At 42.9% G+C, this 19,355-nt stretch overlaps 1 protein-coding gene and 1 long non-coding RNA gene across 3 annotated transcripts in view; one reads left to right on the forward strand and one right to left on the reverse strand.

Moving 5' to 3' along the window:
- On the forward strand, window positions 1-13,825 carry LOC311439268. The gene is made up of 3 exons (XR_014694631.1): window positions 1-272; window positions 1,923-2,133; window positions 13,345-13,825. It is a non-coding gene; the product is annotated as an uncharacterized lncRNA (long non-coding RNA).
- The window catches only part of MYL1 (myosin light chain 1), an 18,381-nt gene continuing 9,592 nt past the window's right edge, over window positions 10,567-19,355 (reverse strand). Inside the window, exons 1-7 of one of the 2 annotated variants that reach the window (XM_084524757.1) lie at window positions 18,808-18,910; window positions 17,999-18,023; window positions 14,449-14,592; window positions 12,890-13,063; window positions 12,318-12,395; window positions 11,749-11,801; window positions 10,567-10,891 (exon numbers count right to left, since the gene is read on the reverse strand). In XM_084524757.1, coding sequence (XP_084380883.1) covers window positions 11,773-11,801; window positions 12,318-12,395; window positions 12,890-13,063; window positions 14,449-14,592; window positions 17,999-18,023; window positions 18,808-18,810 — 453 coding nt within the window. In that variant the 5' untranslated portion in view covers window positions 18,811-18,910 and the 3' untranslated portion in view covers window positions 10,567-10,891; window positions 11,749-11,772. Of the gene's footprint in view, window positions 10,892-11,748; window positions 11,802-12,317; window positions 12,396-12,889; window positions 13,064-14,448; window positions 14,593-17,723; window positions 17,752-17,998; window positions 18,024-18,807; window positions 18,911-19,355 lie in introns of those variants that run through there. The other variant, XM_084524756.1, reaches the window with a different exon arrangement.

Below are 19,355 nucleotides of genomic sequence, written 5' to 3' on the forward strand. Positions count from 1 at the left end.
CCTCGGTTTGTTCAGCGGTAGCTTGCAGTCAGGGAGGCGTTGCTCCCCTCCTTGCCTTGTGTTGTAAAGGGAAGGATTTCTGGTTCCTGAAGGCTGTCGTGAAATACGCGCCTGTGTGATGAAGCGCGCTTCTGCCTACCTTCGTTTATAAACTCCTTCTAATCCATCCGTGTTCACAATAGGATTATGTTGAAATAGCTGTGCTTTTTTAAGTGTAGTTTGGAAATCACGTTATGGAAGGAAGCGAAGAAGCAGAAACAATCGTGGCTCAGGTGAAGAGGGGAGTAGGCACTGGGGTGCAAGGGGCTGCGCACTCAGGGAGTTACTGAAGGGTTATTTGAGTGATTTCACCGGGCATGAATCCTTCCCAACCTCTGGGAGGCCTTTGATTCGGCTCTGTCCTGCCTCCTCTGAGGCAATGTCCCCTCAGGGATGGGGCTGTGCCCAAGAAGAGCCACCCTTCACTGTCCTTCTCAGCAGCCAGACAGCTCCACAGGCCCCAGGTGGGTTTTAATTTACAGAACAAGTGTGCCAAAAGTTTTGGCGCTCTTATTTTTACCTCACGACCACATCCCTGTTATGCCCTTTCTCGCAGGGCTTTGTTGGTGGCGTCCCCTCTCTCCTGGGTCAGCCACCTGGGAAAGTTTTGAGGATCAAAGAGCATCTTTCCACTCAGGAAGGAGCTCCTGCCTGTTTCCTTTAACAAAGCCCTGAAATACAAACTACCTAGAAAAAAAAAATAGCACCAATTAACGGTTGTGATGAGGATTGGGTTAAAACAATATATAGCGCCAGGCAGTGAGATTTTACCTGCTTTCCTCTCTCCCCACATGGTGGAGGGGGAGCTTCAGGCATTATCTCCTGGAGTCATGAGGTGGCACAAATTCGTAAGCAAAAAGGAGGTTTCAAACCCTCATATTTGCTGAGAAACAAAACAAAAAAACTGAAGTGGCTCAGAACTCAAAAGCATAGTGACACAGAAGATAGCTTTCAAAGTCGTTATTCTAAAGCTAGTAATCTACAAGGAGGTGAATAGAACATAATTTTCTGAGAGAATTCCCGTGATCTGGGTGTTTTTGTACATCAGGCCATAGTCTAAACCTGTTGTGTTCTTTTTAAGACAAAAATTCCTCATTTTTGTTCAGCAATGTTGTGCCTAAGCCACACGATGGCGCCAGAGGCATTGCTGTTGCTACTGATGGGCATGCTGAAGGGACTGTTGCTTCTGGTTTTGGTCTGATACTCTGGCAATGCAGAGTTTGTGCTACCAGAAGCACCCTTACCAGAAAACTAACTGCAGCCAGAAAATACACACCATTTTTTCACTCAGGAGCCTGATCCTGTATTATATCGGATTAGGCAGGAGAGAAGCATGCAGGAGAAAGTGTTAATGTAGAGGGGTGTCAAGAGGAAATGAATAAAACAAACTGGTGGGAATTGCTGAATCTGGGTACCCAGAGGTAAGATTTGAGCCTGCCTGTGAGGTCCCATCGTGCATGGAGTGCACCCCATGGACTGGCTCCAGGATGAGTGTAGCACCTTGGTCCTGGGTCTGTTGAGGCTGAGAAGGAGAAGATTCATGTTCTTGGGGGTGCCCTGGTTACCCTGCTCACAGAGTTGGTGATTTTGTTGCAGCGATGAGATCTGGCAGGACAAATCCCACTGCCCACACACAGGATAAAATTATAAAAGAGCTATGAGATGGTAGCTGCTGCCCTAAGCCACAGAAAAACAGGCTTTGCCTAGGCTTCCTATGTCAGTTCCTGAGGTCAGGAAATGCCTCAGACAGTGGCAAGCAGAGTGATATTTTTCATATTTTTTTTTGGGGGGGGAGGAGGGAGGAATAAGGGTGGTTGTGAAAAAAAATGGACATTAAGAACAATTATTTTCTTTTTATTTATTTACTTATTTTCTGCTTGCAGAAAACAGGACAGAAATAGTTACCACAGCAGAGCAGAAAGTGCGGACACATCTCTGGCCTTCTTCTAGATGCTGTTTCCAGTTTGGGATAGTGCTTTAATTATCACAGCCTTCTGCACGTTTGCAGGGACACAGCACTGTGTTAAGTGACAGTGGTGTACACCTTCCTTCTGGTCTCCGCATCTTCGTTCCTCATGTGGACATAGTCACAGGGTGAGTCTCTGATTTTGATTTTCCCCCTCTTCACGGTGAATCTTTCTCTTTGTTAAGGTTATCTGCCACACCAGTAAATGGCCTGTCTGTCCATCCTGACCTGTGGTACAGGCAGCTCAGGGCAGAGATGCAGATTGCCATACATACATAGTCATAAATTCTCTTGAACTAGTAGCTCTCCTGCTCTCATATTGTGTGGCTAGTGCCAGACTTTTTCCTTTAAGACTCCAAACTGCTAGAGCAATCTGTGTTATACCAGTAAGCACTACAGTCCCATCATACACAGCATTAGTATCACCACCTTTCTCATACCATAAGTGCTGCCAGCATGTCATTAAAGCACTGATTCAGGGGGCTCTAACACAGTGCATTACTGCCCTGATCTGAGGACACTGTGACATTTGGGCTTTGTCACAATTTGGTTTGGCTGAACCCCTCTTTTGGGTCACTATTTATGCTCTTTTTTATGATTTTCAGCATTTATAGGTCATTGCTACAGCTGGAAAGAACCCATAGTCGCTTCAGTTCCTCCTTTTTTTGGGAACAATGTCAAATGTGTTTACTAAAAGGAATGTAATTTAAAGCATTATAATGCTGAAAAAGTGCATGGGGCCTAGCAAAATGCAAAACTTATAAACAAGGAAGTTGTAGGTTACCTGGAGAAAAAGTGTTCAGGTGGAGATCTGTGGGTAAGACAGATTAAATGAAATTTGTTCTGGTTTTGGTCAAAATGTTCCTATTTTTCATCTGAGAAGTATATCTTCTCCAGATACAAAGCCTGTGCAAAGCTTTCCAGGTCTGAACAGTTCTTTGTCAGGAATTCTCTTATTTTTTTCTTTTTTTTTTTTTTTTCAGAGTTATTCTTTGCTGTCTTTTATTTCCACTGCAGGTAAACAATTATAAAGGAATTGAGCAAACAAATCCCATTGCATGCATTTTTTTTTCTGTCAAATAAGCCATCTACAAGCTTCCACTTGTGTTCCTGGACTAGGACATCATTAATCCTATGACATCTGCAGCAGCAACTATTGCTGTGCAAGCATGTTCTCCTCTAGGAATAGGTGTGTTGGATTTAGTTTTGACAACAGATGATTTTATGTGGGAAACTACACGCAACTGCAGGCCTTGAATGCAAATGTCCTAGTTTTCCTTAGAGCTTTCCCTGTGCAATTGGCATGTATGTGACTTTTAAATCATTTTTGATATCCAGTTTGAAGTGGAGGAACCACTTGCAGGCATGTTTTTCACAGCTGATCAGTCATTGAACAGAGGCCTTCAGACAGCAGGTAAACAGTGGGTACAAGCCCTGAAGGTGACGACTTCTGCCAGAGGGCAGGGGCTGTCTGCATGGTTGGGTAACAGAGACTCCTTTTAAAAGACCTATGATTCAGTGTATTCCTCTGCCTTGCTACATGTAGTGGTGCTGCTGTTTGTAAAGTCAAGCTGCAGGAAAAAACAGAAGCTTCAAAAACACAGTAAGGGACAGCACTGAGCCCTCTCACAAAGCTCTTTATTCCCTTTCTAGACTTTCAGTCTCTTGCAAAGAGAGTGCCCAACTATTCATGTCTGATATGAATACCCTAGAGCTTTGGTTTCTGAGTAGGTTATTTAAAGGTTATGTGCTGTCTTCTTTCAAGAAGAGCCCAGGTGCCAATTTAGCATGTCTGGCCATCAGGGGACCTGCATGATCTTTGTCCAACTTTTCTATGTTGGCATTATAGCGCAGGGCAAGCTTGAACAAGATGCAGGCTCTCAACTTACATCTCCTCTGATATGTGACTGCCCTTAGTGAGCCTTTGCTTGGGGTTACACGGCGTTAATATGCGTGTGTGATGTGATGTGACAGAGAGACTGTGGCCGATGAGTGGTGGGCCTCCTTTGGGGCGCCGATAACCTTCCTCTGTCCCGACAGAGCACCATGGTCAGGCTCTCACTTGCTGACCACACGTAGCATATAGACACACCACTACCAGGAGATCCAGCTCCTTCTCACTGGAGAGACACCACAGCTCTCCAGGACCCTTATGAGAAGTCAGTCAGCCGGGTATCAGCAAGGAGAGGGATGTGGGAATCAAGTGTGTAAGTCTCATGAGCAGAGAACATGGCTTGGCCTGAAGATGATGGAGAAGATGTCCATCCAAGGGACAAGGTTTTTTTCCTCATGTCTTCTTATGAGAAACTTCAAACCATCATGTTTAAAATGGAGTTGCCAATCTAGGGTGCTGGGCTTGAGTCTGTGAAGGCTTCTCATGCATACATGTGCCAGCACATCTTCTAGGAGTTAGGCAGCTGTCAGCAGTTTTCAACATGTGCCGGTACTGATTTGGAGCAGGATTATGTGAGTTACTCAGAAATTTTTTTTCAAAATCATTTCTATCAGAGCTCAGGAACAGCAGCACTCCCAGTGAAGAAGTTGGAGGGGTTTCTACTGTAGGGAGAATTTATTGGGTCTGTAACCATAGAAGGAAACTTCAGCTACTGAGATGTTCATCAGTCTATGTTCCCTTTGGCACATGGCATGGGATAAAAGTTCACAAAGATGGCTGTGAAGAATTCAAAAATTCAGCAAAGTTTGTCTCTTACTCAGATCTGTCGGCCTATGTACATCAGACACAGACCATTTAAAATTTACTTATTTTTCAAGTGACACAGATCAGAGCTGCAGTTTCTGAATGTAAAAGGCACACAATGGCATTTACTGAACACAATGGATGTTAATATGTGAAATTTATATTGCTGGAGGTTGAAAGTATTGTTGTTGTCTGAAACAGGGCTGTGCACACATGGCCTCATCTCCCAGAACTGGTTTACTGCCTGCATATGTAATCAATGGTGTATTTATACAAGGATGAAAATGTACTTCTTTGCTCTCTATTATATCAGAATCAAGATGAGTGGCATCCTGTGTGCTGGCAACAAGCACTTCCAATAGCATTTTAAAGTGTCTCTCCTCAAGCAATATCAATGCTTACAGCCTCAGACTTCGCATTCATTATTTGTTTGGTATTTGAGGGAAAGCCGTTCCGTTCGACTGCTTTAATAGTGCTCAAATGATAAAGTTAATGCTGAGATCAGTCCCATTAGCTCTTTCTTTATAAGTGCCAAGTAACTATGATGCTAAGGTCTCCTGATTCCAAATTATGTAGCTTTTCTACATAAGCTTAGGTATTTTATTTGCAGAATACATTGCAACATTTCTTGTTTTGTTTTGTTTTGTTTTGTTTTTCAATTAACCATCTCTGAGGGTTTGGATGCTGTAGTGCTAATGAGATACTCAGCATTTCCTCCATTTCCTTCAGGGTCTTCAGCTGAGATCCAGCCTAACTCAGGCATTAACCAAAAATGTGCTCACCAGTTCAGTGTTAGTGGGGTGAAATGAGCTTGAGAGGTCTCAGTTGCAGCTTGTGCTATGAATTCATTCCCCTGCTTTGTGCTAATTGTGTTAGACACAGAGGCCAGGAGCCATTATTTGCCTGCACCTATTAGTGCAGGCAAATAGAAAAGTAAGTTTTCTTATCTCCAGTGTAGCAAGGGGCTGGGAGAGAGTCAGTCTGTATTTAATGGAGTAGTGCAGAACTGGGATGATGAAAGCTCCTACAGACCTGCACAGATTAATGTAGTCACTTTAACATACGCTGGGGAGCAAAGGATTTCTTTAACAGATGTTTCATAGCTTTCAAGAACCTGAATCAGCTGAGCACCAGTCTCACACAGGTGTAGGTGTTGGGTTTAGAGATTGCAACCATCCCATTATACCTTTCTGCATTGCCCTGTAGTGCTTAGCAGGGCTATTTTATGGCAGTAGGGCTGCAATCTGAGCTTGTGTAAGTATTGACCTCCCTTACGGTTTTGGCTTGTTACAGAACCTTAGCAAACTTGTCAAAAAAAAAAAGTAGGTAACTCCTGCTCTTTTTAAATTGTTCTTGATATGCGTGATGTGACCTATTTGGTTCATCTAATTGATGATTTTTATTTTATCAGGGAGGTGCAAAAAATCCAGTAATAACATCAGTCGTCCCTTAAAAGATCAGTGATGGTCCCGAATTATAAAGAAATTGAGCAGAAGAAGCCTTGTAAGTTAAACAAAGGCAGAAATGTTTGTTGTTGATTAAAACCAAATTTAACTTTTTGGATATTCAGGAACATTACAGATGATAAACTTTGGACTGAAACCAGTTCTTAAATTAATGAGGTGGTAAATAAGTGCTGTCATTTGTGTGGAGAAAAGCTTGAAAAATGGCAGTGTTTGGTATAGTGTGGAGTAAAAAATGAATCATTTTTTCTTTCACAAAGACCTGAAGAAAGCTCTTTCTTGAGCAAGCAATCTGGAGGGCTGATACTTAGGAAGACAAGACAAAACTTATTTTGTTTTTCTGACTCCAGTTTGGTAGACCTAAGAAGCGTAACAACTAAAGGACAGAGCCTAAAACACGCATCCCTGGTCTCCCCTGGGGTACTAGGTGTATGGTGTGTGTTAACATACATGCTGTTTACGGAGGGATGTACAGTTTAGGATGTGCATGTCCTCTGTTACTAGGGTGTAGGAAGCAATAAATTCCTTTTACCTGGAAAGAGAGAATTTTCTGTTACTTTTGCTAGGGTTTTTGAGATTCAACAGGGCTTGTGTCTGCCCAAGCCCTTGGGGGGTGGTGATGGAAGGAGTTTAATGGGGGCTGAGAGCCTGAGAAGAGGATCTTCTCAAAGGAAAGAGACATTTTATTATTATGGAGCACGAGGAAGTCTGGAAACCTTGCTTGCTTTGGGAAGTGAGTCTCTAAACCACTTTGTATTTTTGTATATACTTCAGAGTATAATTATGAATACCTATTATCATGGCTGTTTCTTTTAATCAGCATGAACTGTCTGTCTTGTAATACTTTTCATGCTGCTAAGGAAATACGTGCACATGTCTTTATTGCTTTTTTTGTCAATCTCCCTTGTACGTTTCTTAGTGCAAATCCTTTCCAGAGGATTGGCAATAGCCTTTCTTTTACAACAAACAGTTTGATTTAGGAGTGCTGCTGCCCATCATTGCTACATTAGTGAAGAAATGAAATGTTTATGGGCTAATCTATAGCATCCTCCCAAACCATAGATTTTGGTAATGGAAAGTTCAGTTTAATGCTCTAACAAACTGTGCTCTGATATCCATGCATGCTGTGCCAATTAATCTAGAAGGTAGATGTGAGAGTGAAATCCTGTATCTTCAGCAATGTTTCAGTCTTCATTCTGAAATAAATATAAGTACCTGGATAGATGGGGAAGCATGGCATTCTTCATGATAAAATAAATGAGAAATAATAGGTTACTAAGGAACTGTTCTTTTTTCATGAGACACTTAAGCCCTTCCTTGTACCCGTATAAAAGTCAGCCTCCCTGCTGTAAGAAGGATGCGGGTTTAAGCTACATCAGGGCTACATGGACAACAAGATACTGCTTGGAAAAACACTGAACCTGTTCAGTTTAAAAACTGAGATTAGTTTGAAAACCTGCTGAAGTGGAGTGGTCTTGTAATAATGGTATGAAATACTGTAAAAGGGGAGCTGTGTGGAAAAAAAGAAAATATTGCTATGGGAGAGCAGGCTTACATCCCTGGATGGGTTATATTAGAGGACTTTGTTCAGTCAGGAGCCCTGTACATGCAAATTTTTCTGCCAGAAGGAGGATGCCTTTGCTGAGCTTCCTCATTGGGTTTTCCGTGGTGGCATGTGTTGGAGCTACTTTTCCTCAGTTGTTCTGCCCTTTCTGCCTTGGTTTTGTATGGTGCCCCAGCTCTCTGGTATCAGTCACCCTCCATGGTGCTGTGTGCCAAGGGCCAGCGTTTTGCAGCTTGACCTTTCCCTTGGGATCTAGCCCTGCTCCTGAGGAGTTAAACTCAATTGCTTTGAGTAATGGAAAGTATGTTCATTAACAATGTTCTATTTAAAATACAAAGCAAATGCAACGATAGCAAGAGGTGTCAGATGACCAAGACTGAGAATCACTCTTTCCATTTGGAGCCTGAGCAGATGCAGGGCAGCCTTCTGCAGCTGCTGGGGTCTCCGGTCTCTCTCTCTGGGGTGAGGAGGAGCTGAGGAGCTCAGCACTGTGCGAGCACGTGCTGTATGGGAGTGCAGCGTGGTGCTGCTGGTGCTGGGCACATCTTTCCTCAGGAAGCAACAAATAAGGAGAGGAGGCCTTCTTTTCAGGAGCATCCCCCAGGATCAGAGCTCTGAGTAATGCAGGGGTTACTAGCATGTGGGCAGTAGGTCAAATTAACAAGTTTAACTTTTTAATTGTTTTTGAGGCAAAGCAGAAGGTTCGGCAGCTCATAAAAAACACACCAGAGCTTTTCATGCATTTCCAAGTTGTGCTTTCAGGTTGGGTACCTGTTGGGATGGGGTTTATCAATGGAATTAAAACTGAGTGGTCTGGGTTTGTTCTTTCTCTCAAAACTTTTTTTTTTTTCTTTAAATTGTCAAAACATCTTGTTTTCATTGGAAGATGTAGTAACAATTTTCTGGTTGTTGTCACAATGGTTGAGTGAGAGCGGCTGGTTGAAGCTGTCACTACCTGGAAGAGGCTACTATTTAAGGAGTGGGTCTTTCTTTATAAATGGCTGAATGAAGATAATCCCCAAATGTTGTCTTATCAGAATATGGACATTATTTTTTTAAATTTTTTTTACAAATAATTGTTTATATTTGGGAAACTTTTAACTACCAAAACTCTATCATAAAAATCCATTCCCTGTGTAGCTCAATGAAATCCCTTCCCACTCAGAGTGTTTAGTGGGAAAGGAGTATTCTCTTTATTTTCATCTGTTTTATCTGAAAATTATTTCTGCTCTGATCTTACTGTAGTGGAGTAATGTAGGTGACGTTGTCCTGATTGCTTGCAATTAGAGTTCAGAGAAGTATTGTCGAGCTGGTTATGTCTCATAACATGGGACTGTTTTAAAAACATGATTTTTTTTATATATATTTTTTTAAATGGGTAGCATAATCCAGCCTATTTCTCCACAAATGAGAAGTCATCCCATTCTGCTACTAGTCTGGGGTTGGGCCCCAAATATCTGAAAAGTTAACTGAACTTGCAGTTCAGAGAGGAACGAGCAATGGGAATTCTGGTCCTTCAGGCCATGTCCAACCCTGGACTGGGCTGGCTACGTGACTGCGTGTCGGGGTAGTGTAGCAAGGAAGCATCAGAAGGAGCCTGACAGTGTAAATGGTGAAGTGTTTTGCTTTTTGTTTGCTTTCCCAGCAACTGAGATCCATGGTTTCCTTGGAAGGAGGAAGCACACAACATGTGTGTATGCAGTATGTTCAGAAACAGAAGGGTGTCTAGCAGTCCCTTGAGAAACATCCTTCAGGCTGAGGCCCTATAAATAGTTTGGTTAATGCATCTCATGCTTTTTTTCCCTTACCTTTTTAGGACAGGCTAAGCAATCACCTCCTTTTTTTTTTTTTTTTCTTTTCCCTTTCTATCAAGGTTTTTTCCCACTGCATGAAGCAACCACCTGTAAACTACCTGCTGGCATAGGTCTCTGGGCAGGGCTCATCTCTGGGTCTCTCTTGGCCCCATTTGCCAGCATGTTGAGGGTTTAAGTGGGAGACTTTTTTGGGGAAGCCTTGGAAAAGAGGCAGCTGCTGCTTCACTGGTTGTGCCGTGGCTTATTCTCGTACCAGCTGCCCTTGCAGCACCTGTTGGCTCTTGAATTATGGTTCTTGGGTAATTTAATAAGGCTAAGCCGGATTTTTATAGAACAAGCTGACCCTCAGAAAGGAGGGTAAGGCAGTTTTGGGAACACTCAAGGAAAGGAGCAATGAGCTACGCGTAGGGCAGGGAGGTGTGGGTAACAATACAGCTCTGAGAGCTGGCTACTCCTGTGGTTATTGGGCTCCCCAGGCCTGGGGGGTTACAGCCATGGGGTTGGTGCCCCCAGTACAGAGCCTGTATGGGCGGCTGCTGTTCCACGTGTCCATAAGATTACAAATACCGCAGGTAGTTAGGATCCCTTCCTAATTGTGCTGTGGACCCACTGTTGTAGTGTTAAGGAGGAGATTTTGCCAGGAAGGGTGGCTCTGAATGGCTCCCCAAATTAGGGTCACCGTGGTTGGTCTTGCCTGGGATCTCGAGGCAGATGCCACCCCAGGGGCTGTTCTGATGCCAGCTAGCGGGTGTCCTCCCCAAAACATTCAAGTGCTGGTGTAGGTGGTGGCTCCCTAATTGTTCCTTCTGCTGGTTCCCCCCAAGAAAACCCTTTTCATCCAAACTAAGTAAAGTGACCTCTGGAAGAAGTTTAAATATGTTTTTTTTTGTTTTTTTGTTTTTTTTTTTTTTTCATAAAACTTTATTTTGTGGAATACAACATACAGAAATAAATTAAGTGCTGAGTTCTGCTTTGAGTAGGTTGGAACTGCTTTAGGTGGGGGGAAAAAAGACTTTATAGCCTCAAAGTGACCACAGGGTTTTATTGATGCTTTAATTTTCCAATGGATTACATTGCTTCATGGGAAACAACATGGAAAGAGATGCTTGGGATGGATGAATGCTGGATGGTAGCAGCTTTTCCATCTTGCTTGCCCTGATGAAAGTTCAGTTTTTGGAAGTGTAGTGACCCAGAGGCAATACCTGTGGATGCACTGGTAGAGATTAGTGGGCTTAGAGGCACGTCGTCCAGTCCTCTGCAGTCTCCATGTTGATGGTGCCTGCCAGAGCACGAATTTCACTTGGGCAGATCTTAGGTGCCATCTGGTCTTTCCGAATTTGACTTGTTCTAGGAAGGAATGAGAGAGTTGAACTTGAAGTCACCTTTGGCTGAAAAAACACTTGCAAAATAACAAACGGAGCTCTTGATTTCTATCTTGAGGTGTCTGTTTCTTATGAAAGTTGAGACTGTCTTTCTCAGGATAGAATAACAGTCCAAAAGGGCCCATAGAGCCACGGTATTTGTTTTTGCACTTTAAAGAGAGCTGCTGGCCTTTGTTGACAAAAGAGAATCATGTCAAGGTTGTGGGGTTTTGCCCTCTCTTTGTAGAAATACTGCTAAATGCTCAGATACTTCTGAAGCCACCTTTTGGCTATTGATCATGACTTAAAATACTTTTTTCAGGTGATTACTTAATTTTATTTGAAGAGTAGCTCACAACAGTATTGAGGCTACTCTCTACAGTAATCTATATGTTGTAAGGTGCTGCTTAGACTTGTTTTTTCTTTAAACAAATATTCTCTGTGATTACAGGATAAATGTCTTAAGCTGTCAATTTTCATAGTGTAAACTCCAATTTTGTATGACAACAGAAATCTAAGATGATATTTAAGCTGGTGTTTGTGATCATGGATAAACTGAATGGTTTTTTTGTTTGTTTTTTTTTTGTTTTTTTCATGGTACAGATATCTGAAAAAAATGCACTAAACACTGCCTCAGTTTCCAGCCAGTTGTGGAGCTGGGATTAAGGTCCAAGAATCTGCTCTCCTGTTTTCCTTGCTCTTGGAAAACAGTTTAATTTTATTGTATCATTGGGGAGATGGTGTCATGTTGATTTCATAACCTGTGTCTGTAACCATGGACTTGTAGGAACCTTCAAGCATAGCAAAGAGACAAGGTTAAGACTGCAAATGTGAAGAACCTACCATTTCATATCTGGGGATGTCCACTTAGACAGACAAGATGTGCTTTACAAATGCTGTGGAGAAATACAAATGCGATGGTTAGAAGGAGCAGTAAATAGTAGTTTGGGAAATACTCTTAAAGGCAAGAGCTGGTCAGGAGCTGATGGTGTCGAAAAGGCACTTCTGATTGAATTTGATTTGGTAATGTGATAGGAAGCTTGAAGAACTTAATATTGTACAAACTTTCTGCCTAGGTGTGGTGAGACCAATGACAAACTGAGTGCTTTGCCTAAGCCATTTGCCGTGGGTTAGTTTACTTCCCCCCAGTACAGCTTTTCTCCAGAAAGTCAGAGCCTAGAGACCCAGGGCTGACAGCAGTAGCCTTCTCTGCTGTGACCAAAGCGAGCCTTTTCAGCAGTGTGACTGCAGGCTAAGCGTGTTGCAGTGCTTGTTTTCATGCATAAACCTTTCAACATAACTCAGCTGTAGCTCTGTTGAGCTGGTTTGCCGGAGAAGCTAAAAGCCAAGTGCAATGAAATTCAGCGCTGAAATGTAGGACAAGAGAGAGTGTGGTGAGCCCCCACACCTACCCTCATAGTTGATGCAGCCGTTGGAGTCTTCCTGACCTTTCATCAGTTCATCTACTTCCTCTTCTGTCATCTTCTCGCCTGGAGAACAGACACAGCCTGGTTAATTCTTACACAGACACATGATGCTGGAGCCTACAGCTCTTCCAAATGCTTCCTGTTTTCTAGGTTAGTGAAAAGGCCTGCAGCTGAACTGAGATTTATTCATTTTAACTCTCTTTAGAAGTTCTGTACATGCACATAGACACAGCAATTGTAGTTATTTCTACAGAGTGAAGAAACTACACAACAAATCCTCTGTCTGTGTGCTTTACTTCACTGAAGTTTACAGCCTGTTCTGTCTATCACTCAAGAGGGTCTCTTTGCACCTGGTTTGAGTTTAGAAGTAATAAAGCCTTTCTTTTAAGTTTTCTATTGTGTTTTATATCACCTTTCCTTTTTGGATTCCCAGGTCAGAAACCCAATATTGTCTGGCCTTGTAGCTTCCTGTCTCTCCAAGCTAGTTAGAACATCTTTCCTTTCTCTCATGCCTTCAAACAGCAGCAATTTAATGTTCAGAGGTGATAATCCCTTACCCAGCGTAGCCAGTACGTGACGGAGTTCAGCCCCCATGACTGTGCCGTTGCCTTCCTTGTCAAAAACACGCAGACCTTCAACGAAGTCTTCATAGGTACCCTGGTCCTTGTTGTTAGCAGCTGCTTGCAGCATGGGCAGGAACTCTTCAAAAGTAATTTTCTTGGCATTCATCTCTGGAAAGACAGCACCAGTTGCTATGCTACTGCACACTTCAACGTGTGTTCACTTGGGGTATTCACCACCACATGCAGGGAAGCCTCCCACCTCACTTACACGCCTTGTTCTCCAGCTTACTCCCGCCTTTCCCATGGGATTTGGCAGTTTCTCTGTGAAATCTGAATTCCCTCTTACCATGGGAGCTAATTTTCACATCCATATGAGTTTTCACATACTTCCTCAACTTTTCACACAGTTTTATAAGCTTACACTTGTTTTTTTTCTTTTTTTTTTCCAGGAATGAAACTTGCTGTATGAGTTGGTTGTTGCAAAGATTTTGATGGGTGGGAGCTACAGAATATGGTAAAACGGATCTTGAACCCCAAGCAGTGGGGAAAGACAACAAGAGTGGGATGTTGGGACTTAAGCAAGCCCCTGGGGCTGCCAATATCACATTACTGACCTCTTTTGGTTCATTTGGATGTAGAAGCAGAGGCTATTAGCAAAAGAATAAGCCAATTAAGAATAAGAATGTCAAGAGGAATATGAATATTCCACATATTCAGTGTGTAGGCTGAAGGCCTCACAAGCTTAGTGCATCTAGCCCCTTTCTTTCCGTGAGCCAGAAATTGTGGTTTCCAGTGAGGCCTTCCCCATGTGTTTTTGTTAGAGCAAAGCTGCTAAAAGGATCCCTTTTTTTTTTTTTCTTACCTGTATCTTTGCAAAGAGCAGTTTTCATTTGGGCAGGAATGAAATACAATAGATGGAAACATAAGAAATTTTTGAACGTAGAGTTGTTACTGAAAGTATTTTGCTACCTGACTATATAAAACCCCTGACAGGTATTGCTCTGGTCACTTACAGCACCTTGATGGTTTCACCTCACTGTTAGTCCTCTGCTTAGCGCTTCCCACGGGTGTTAATGCTGAACTCAGGACTTCTGAGTTGTTCCTTAGAGCCTCTTCTGCCAAATGTAAGTGTTTGGATATGATGTAGCCCATCTTAATAAGTGACTGCTTGAGTGAACTCAGGGATGTCCTGTACCTAAGCTCTTGTGAAAAGATTATCACAGTATTCACCGCTCGTATTTCTAAAAGGGGGAGGAAAGGAAATAGAAGGTGGCAGCTAGTAAAAGACCACTAACAAAACATCCAGCCTACACCTCATATGTCTATGCTTGTACCAGTTTTAAGCAGAACACCCTGTTCAGCTGAAATATACAGATGGGCTGCCATCCTCTTCAAAAGGACCTGGTGAAATTCCATGTGTTCCTGCTTGAGATCCCACCTGACTTCCCTACTGGAGCAAAAAAATCCTCTCCCTCCTACTGTGAGTACCAATGTTGCCTAATTACAGTTCCTCGGTTTGAAAAAGGGCCTGGAAGAGACTGCAGGGCACTCACCCTCTTTGCTGGGGTTGCCCAGGATCTTGTTGATCTCAGCATTTGTGGGGTTCTGCCCCAGCGCCCGGACGATGTCACCGACCTGGCTCAGGGTGATCTTGGCATCACCAGTCCTGTCAAAGAGGAGGAAGGCCTCCTTGAAGTCTGCAAGGGAAGAGCAGTGGTTAAATCAAGCCAGACAGCTCTGCAGTGACAAGTTGTGTGGACAAAGATGTGAGCCTCTTGTCTCCTGGCACCGTTCCAACGACTCCCGGGGAGTTAGAAGGGGAATCTTTGACCCATGATCCCAAGAAAAACTCCTCCCTTCTGATGTTTTGGTTTAACTATTTTTAAACTTTTCCTGGCTTTAATAACCACCAGTAGCTTTGTGATTGACCCTGTAGTTATTTCAAGCACAGAGGAAGATAAGCTTTCTACAGACTTTGCCATTCAAGAACACGTTTCTTTATAGGACATGGTAGTAGAAGGTAAAAATATTATTGAATAATCCACTCCATTTTATCCTGCCCAAGGACTGGGACTCTTCTGCCAAAGCATATAGGACTGCAAAACATTTGCCTGCATCCATGGGTCCTGCCTGCAATTCCAGCATCTCAGCCACACGGTACTAATGGGAAACTTGAAGGTAGATTTCAAATGCTGCTACTCTTGCTTTTCCATAAAGCTGCCTTACAAAGACACTTCTACTTTATTTGCTATCCTGTCTGTCCTCACTTCTTACAGATGGGTGAATATCCAGCTTTTTTCCAGTGGCAACACTTGCATTGCCTTATTCTGGCATGTTCCCAGTGCATACAACTTTGAGACTTTGCTTCTTTCGGTGCTGCCAAATTATCAAAGTTCAATCATCTCCCCCCCCCGTGCTGCTGACAAAGGACTTAGGGGTATTGACACTTTTTCTATACAAATTGGTGCAAGCAGTTGCCTTCAACACATTGCTTGTCTTCATTTTCTGCTACAAAACTCCATGTTAATCTTACTGTATTCTTCGAACTTTTTAAGCTGTTTATTACAATGAGTAAAGATATCTTTTTTCTAATTTAAAAAAAAAAAAAAAAAAGTAATGGGTTTATCTAAAAGGCCATTTTCAAACCTCATATGTCCAGAACATTTTGGTCTGTGCTGTTGTTTTGGTCTTTTCCTGCACTGCAGTGCCTAATAGCTCAGTGTTTTAACTCCGAGTAAAGCAGCGCGATGTCCTTCCCTTGGCTGTCATGTTCTCCCAGCAGCTAGGGAGGGGCTTTGTGTCCCGCAGTGCGTGTAGGTGGAATGTTCTTTGTGCCTCGGGGCAGATTTAGGAGCAATAAACCACATCAAGTCATGTCCTCATTCATCTTGTGCTGGGGATATCTGACAGAGGTACTTGGTTCTTGCTCCAGCCATCCATACACTGCGTTAGTGGAGGAGTTGCTGGCACCCAGTAAAACTGCTGATACAGGATGTCAGCCTGCTAGGCTGTAATCTAATACACCTGAAACTAATCTTCTTACTGTTTGATGTGTGAGACCTATAACCCTTCACTGCTAACCCTCTCCCCTTACAGCTATTATTGCAGATGATGAAATCAAGGCCTTCTGGATCTGTGTAGAGCTTCCCCTTAGAGTATCCCAGCTTCGTATCAGCCCCTGCTCTAGCAGACGAGGTTGATGGAGCTGTGCTGATTTATACCATACAATCAGATCTCTCACCTGGTGCATTCATGACATTTAGCCAGAGCAAGAGATAAAATACAGTTCCAGTCTGTTATTAGCAAAGTCAGTGGGAGAGTTTCTCTTTTTTTGTAAATCCCATGGAGGTTTATGTTCATTGGGCTCTGAACACAGCTCCTCAGCTCAGAAGAATATTTTACTTTTGTCTCAGGCATGTGCTTCACTGCAGTATCTCTTTTTTTTTTTTTTTGTTAATAGTTAGTCCTAGTTTATACCCCTGGAATAAGCAAATCTAAAATCCCTCTCTAAGGGGGGCAATGCCGAGCAGCTGGTGTGGCTGGAAATAGCTACTGAGGGCGGGACATCTCTATTCCAGGGAAATCCTCCCTCTCGCAAGTGGTTATTAATTGCTTCTCTGCTTGCTTTAATCAACAGTGTTTTAGCATTAGAGCTGAAATATGTAGGGAAGCTGGAAGAAAAATCTGCTTTGTTGTACATGCCAGCAGTTTTGAACTGATGACATTTCTCTATTAAACCTTCCCTACCCTTCTGTAAAATTTCCAGAATTACAAAGTAAGGAGGAGTCTCTTTCCTTTGTGACCAGGACTATTTGGACTGCCAGAAGAAGGTTTCCATGCCCACTTGCTGCACAGTACCTCTCCCTGATGATTTTTATGGTGCAACCCGGAGAAGGCTGGTGTTCAGGAAGGTTAGAGCTCTTAAGAGCTACTTCAAGCTGTTCCTCTTCCTCTAGCTTTCTAGTAAATCCCTATATTTTCTATTCTAAATACATCGTTCACAGTGAGGTCTGCTGTACTTGATATGGAATTTTAGACATTGTCTTTAAAAACTACATTATTTAATATAACCTAAATGCATCTTCTAAGGTATTTTAAAAACTTCAGCTTAAATTTCCAGGTCTTCAGGGGAACTGCTCATGTCAGGATTTTTTTTTATCAACACGTCTACTAGATTGAAAAAAAACATTTGCAACTTGGTGCTCAACAAATCGCCCCCAGGAAATACAGCAAGATCCCTGAGAATTTCAGCATAATATCCCGTCTATTACATTATAAGCAACAGGTTGCACAAGTCGCTTATTTGCCAAACATTCCCATGCTTCATGAATATATTTACAATAAAACAGACTCTGTGCTTCCCCTTCCATAGCATCCCCCAGCAAAAGTGACAAGTGGGCCGTTGGTGGAATCCCATACTTCTGTTCATATAAAGTCACAGCTAAATTAAATTTTTAACTCTTTCCTGTTGTACTTCATCTGTCTATTTCACTCATGGCTTAAAAATAAAGACCACTTTTCAGCACCCTTTAGCACAGCTGAAAAATGTTCAGCAGGTAGAGCTGGTAACACCACGCTATTTCCACTCAAACAAGCTCATGAACTTCTCAGCTTGGGTCACGCATAAGCACACGGATAAATTGCATGTAAGGCTGAGGCCACGTTCCTGTTCGGTGTAACTCAGCACAGTTTTTCTGAAGCCAAGTTTGTGGTGACTTGTACTGGCTGAAGTCCTAGCTCATCTTTTGGTAAAGGTTAAACATTTGAGCCTGCAGCTCCTCTCTGAACTCACATACATGTAAAACACATTGGCTGTCTTGTAACTTACCATCCTGTTGCTCCTTGGAGAACTCGATCTGTTGGAAGGAAATCAATCACAAAAAATAGCTTAGGAAGGGGGGGCTGGGGGAGAACCTGCTTGTTTTCTAAAGCATCCAGCTCAATCCGTGAGTATCTTCCAAAACAGCAAAAATACGGCCTGTCAGATGTGCAGAAGTAATGCAGATAGCAAAAGAGCTCTTAAGACTGGTGAATACTTAGCGTTCAGTAGCCATTATGTTCCCCCTCCTGCCCCCGGTAAAGTTTAATTTTTGTTTCACTTACCATTAATTTGGTCAGGAGTGAAGGACTGCAGTTGGGAAGAGAGAGAGAGAAAAAAGAGAGAGCTAGTACTGCTGAAAATGCACTGAGAGAAAGCAAATAGCACAAGGTAGCTGCAAGGTAGCTGAGTGTTCTCACTCCTGTCTTGCCTAATTAGGCCTTGCCAACCTAAACTAGCAACCTGCCTTGTAAAAACGCATCACCAGGTCTGTTTTTAAAGGTTCTGTTAAAATCTGCATCCTGGGGAAAGCCAAGGTTGTGGCTAGAAGCAATAACAATCTAAAGCCTCTTAACTAACATATAAGTCATTAATGTAGCATCAGGTCGCTTACTGCTTTAGTGTAGACCTGCTTTATTATGACCATTTGAAATAATATCACTTAACGAGCAGCTTTTTATACGTTAACAAAGAAAATAAACCATGCCCTTAAAGTTTGTTTCCAATTAGCTTTTGACAGTACATTGTTTCGTAAAGTACTAAACTATAATACTTTCTTATCTCAAAAATATTACTATTTTCCTTTGCCACTCTTGCATTAGATTAAAAAAAATGCTTATAGCACCAGCAAACTGTAACCCTTCTGCCTGAAGCTGCAGGAACCACACGTCTACCACCGCCTAGAGCAGAGCTTGAGGCTGACTGGAAAGCCTCCCACAGTCCTTTAGGCTTGAGGAGGAAAATCAAGCAACCCTAAGCTGTCGTCTTTTGGTCTATCTTTCCCACTTAGAACTAAATTGAGCGAGAAGCTGGATTTAATCATGTAAAATACACTGGCTTGCTGCGAACTACTTTAGCTTTCTAGTGGACCCACCATGATTGAGAGTTGGAAAAGTAGAGCGGCGGACGGGCAGGAGGGATTAGCTGAGATGTCTCTGAGAGTGGTCCTGCTTTCCTGGCCTTTCTTCCTCTTATTTATCTGGCGGCGCTGACGGCATTGCCTGGATTAGGTGTCAGAAGGAAGCTGCCCCTCCCCTCGGTGAGTTCTTTAGCTTTCTTAGGGCAAAGTGACAGGAGGCTCCATGCCTCGATGGGCATCTTACGGCTATTTTTAGGAGGCTGGAGAGGGGCAGGGGAGTAGCAAGCAGTAAGTTTGAATCACGTCAGCAATTTCTGGGTCCGGACCGTCAAGCAGGGATATTCCCTGTCCAAGCCTACCAAGAATTCCCTTTAGGGAAGGCTCCTATTTTTCCGATAAGCTATTAAGTCAGCGACTGAGGAACACTTGGGGCAAGAGGTGCAAGGCGTTTGCCCAGCTGGCTGTTTTTGCATGTAGCCTGCAGGTTGTGTGTAAGGTGTAGCTGGATGGTGTGCTTTGGGCTTGTTTCAAAGCCCATGAAATCTCTGATAGTCCTTGCACCT

The sequence above is a fragment of the Aythya ferina genome (genome assembly GCF_964211825.1).
Source record: "Aythya ferina genome assembly, chromosome: 6".
NCBI classification, from domain to species: domain Eukaryota; kingdom Metazoa; phylum Chordata; class Aves; order Anseriformes; family Anatidae; genus Aythya; species Aythya ferina.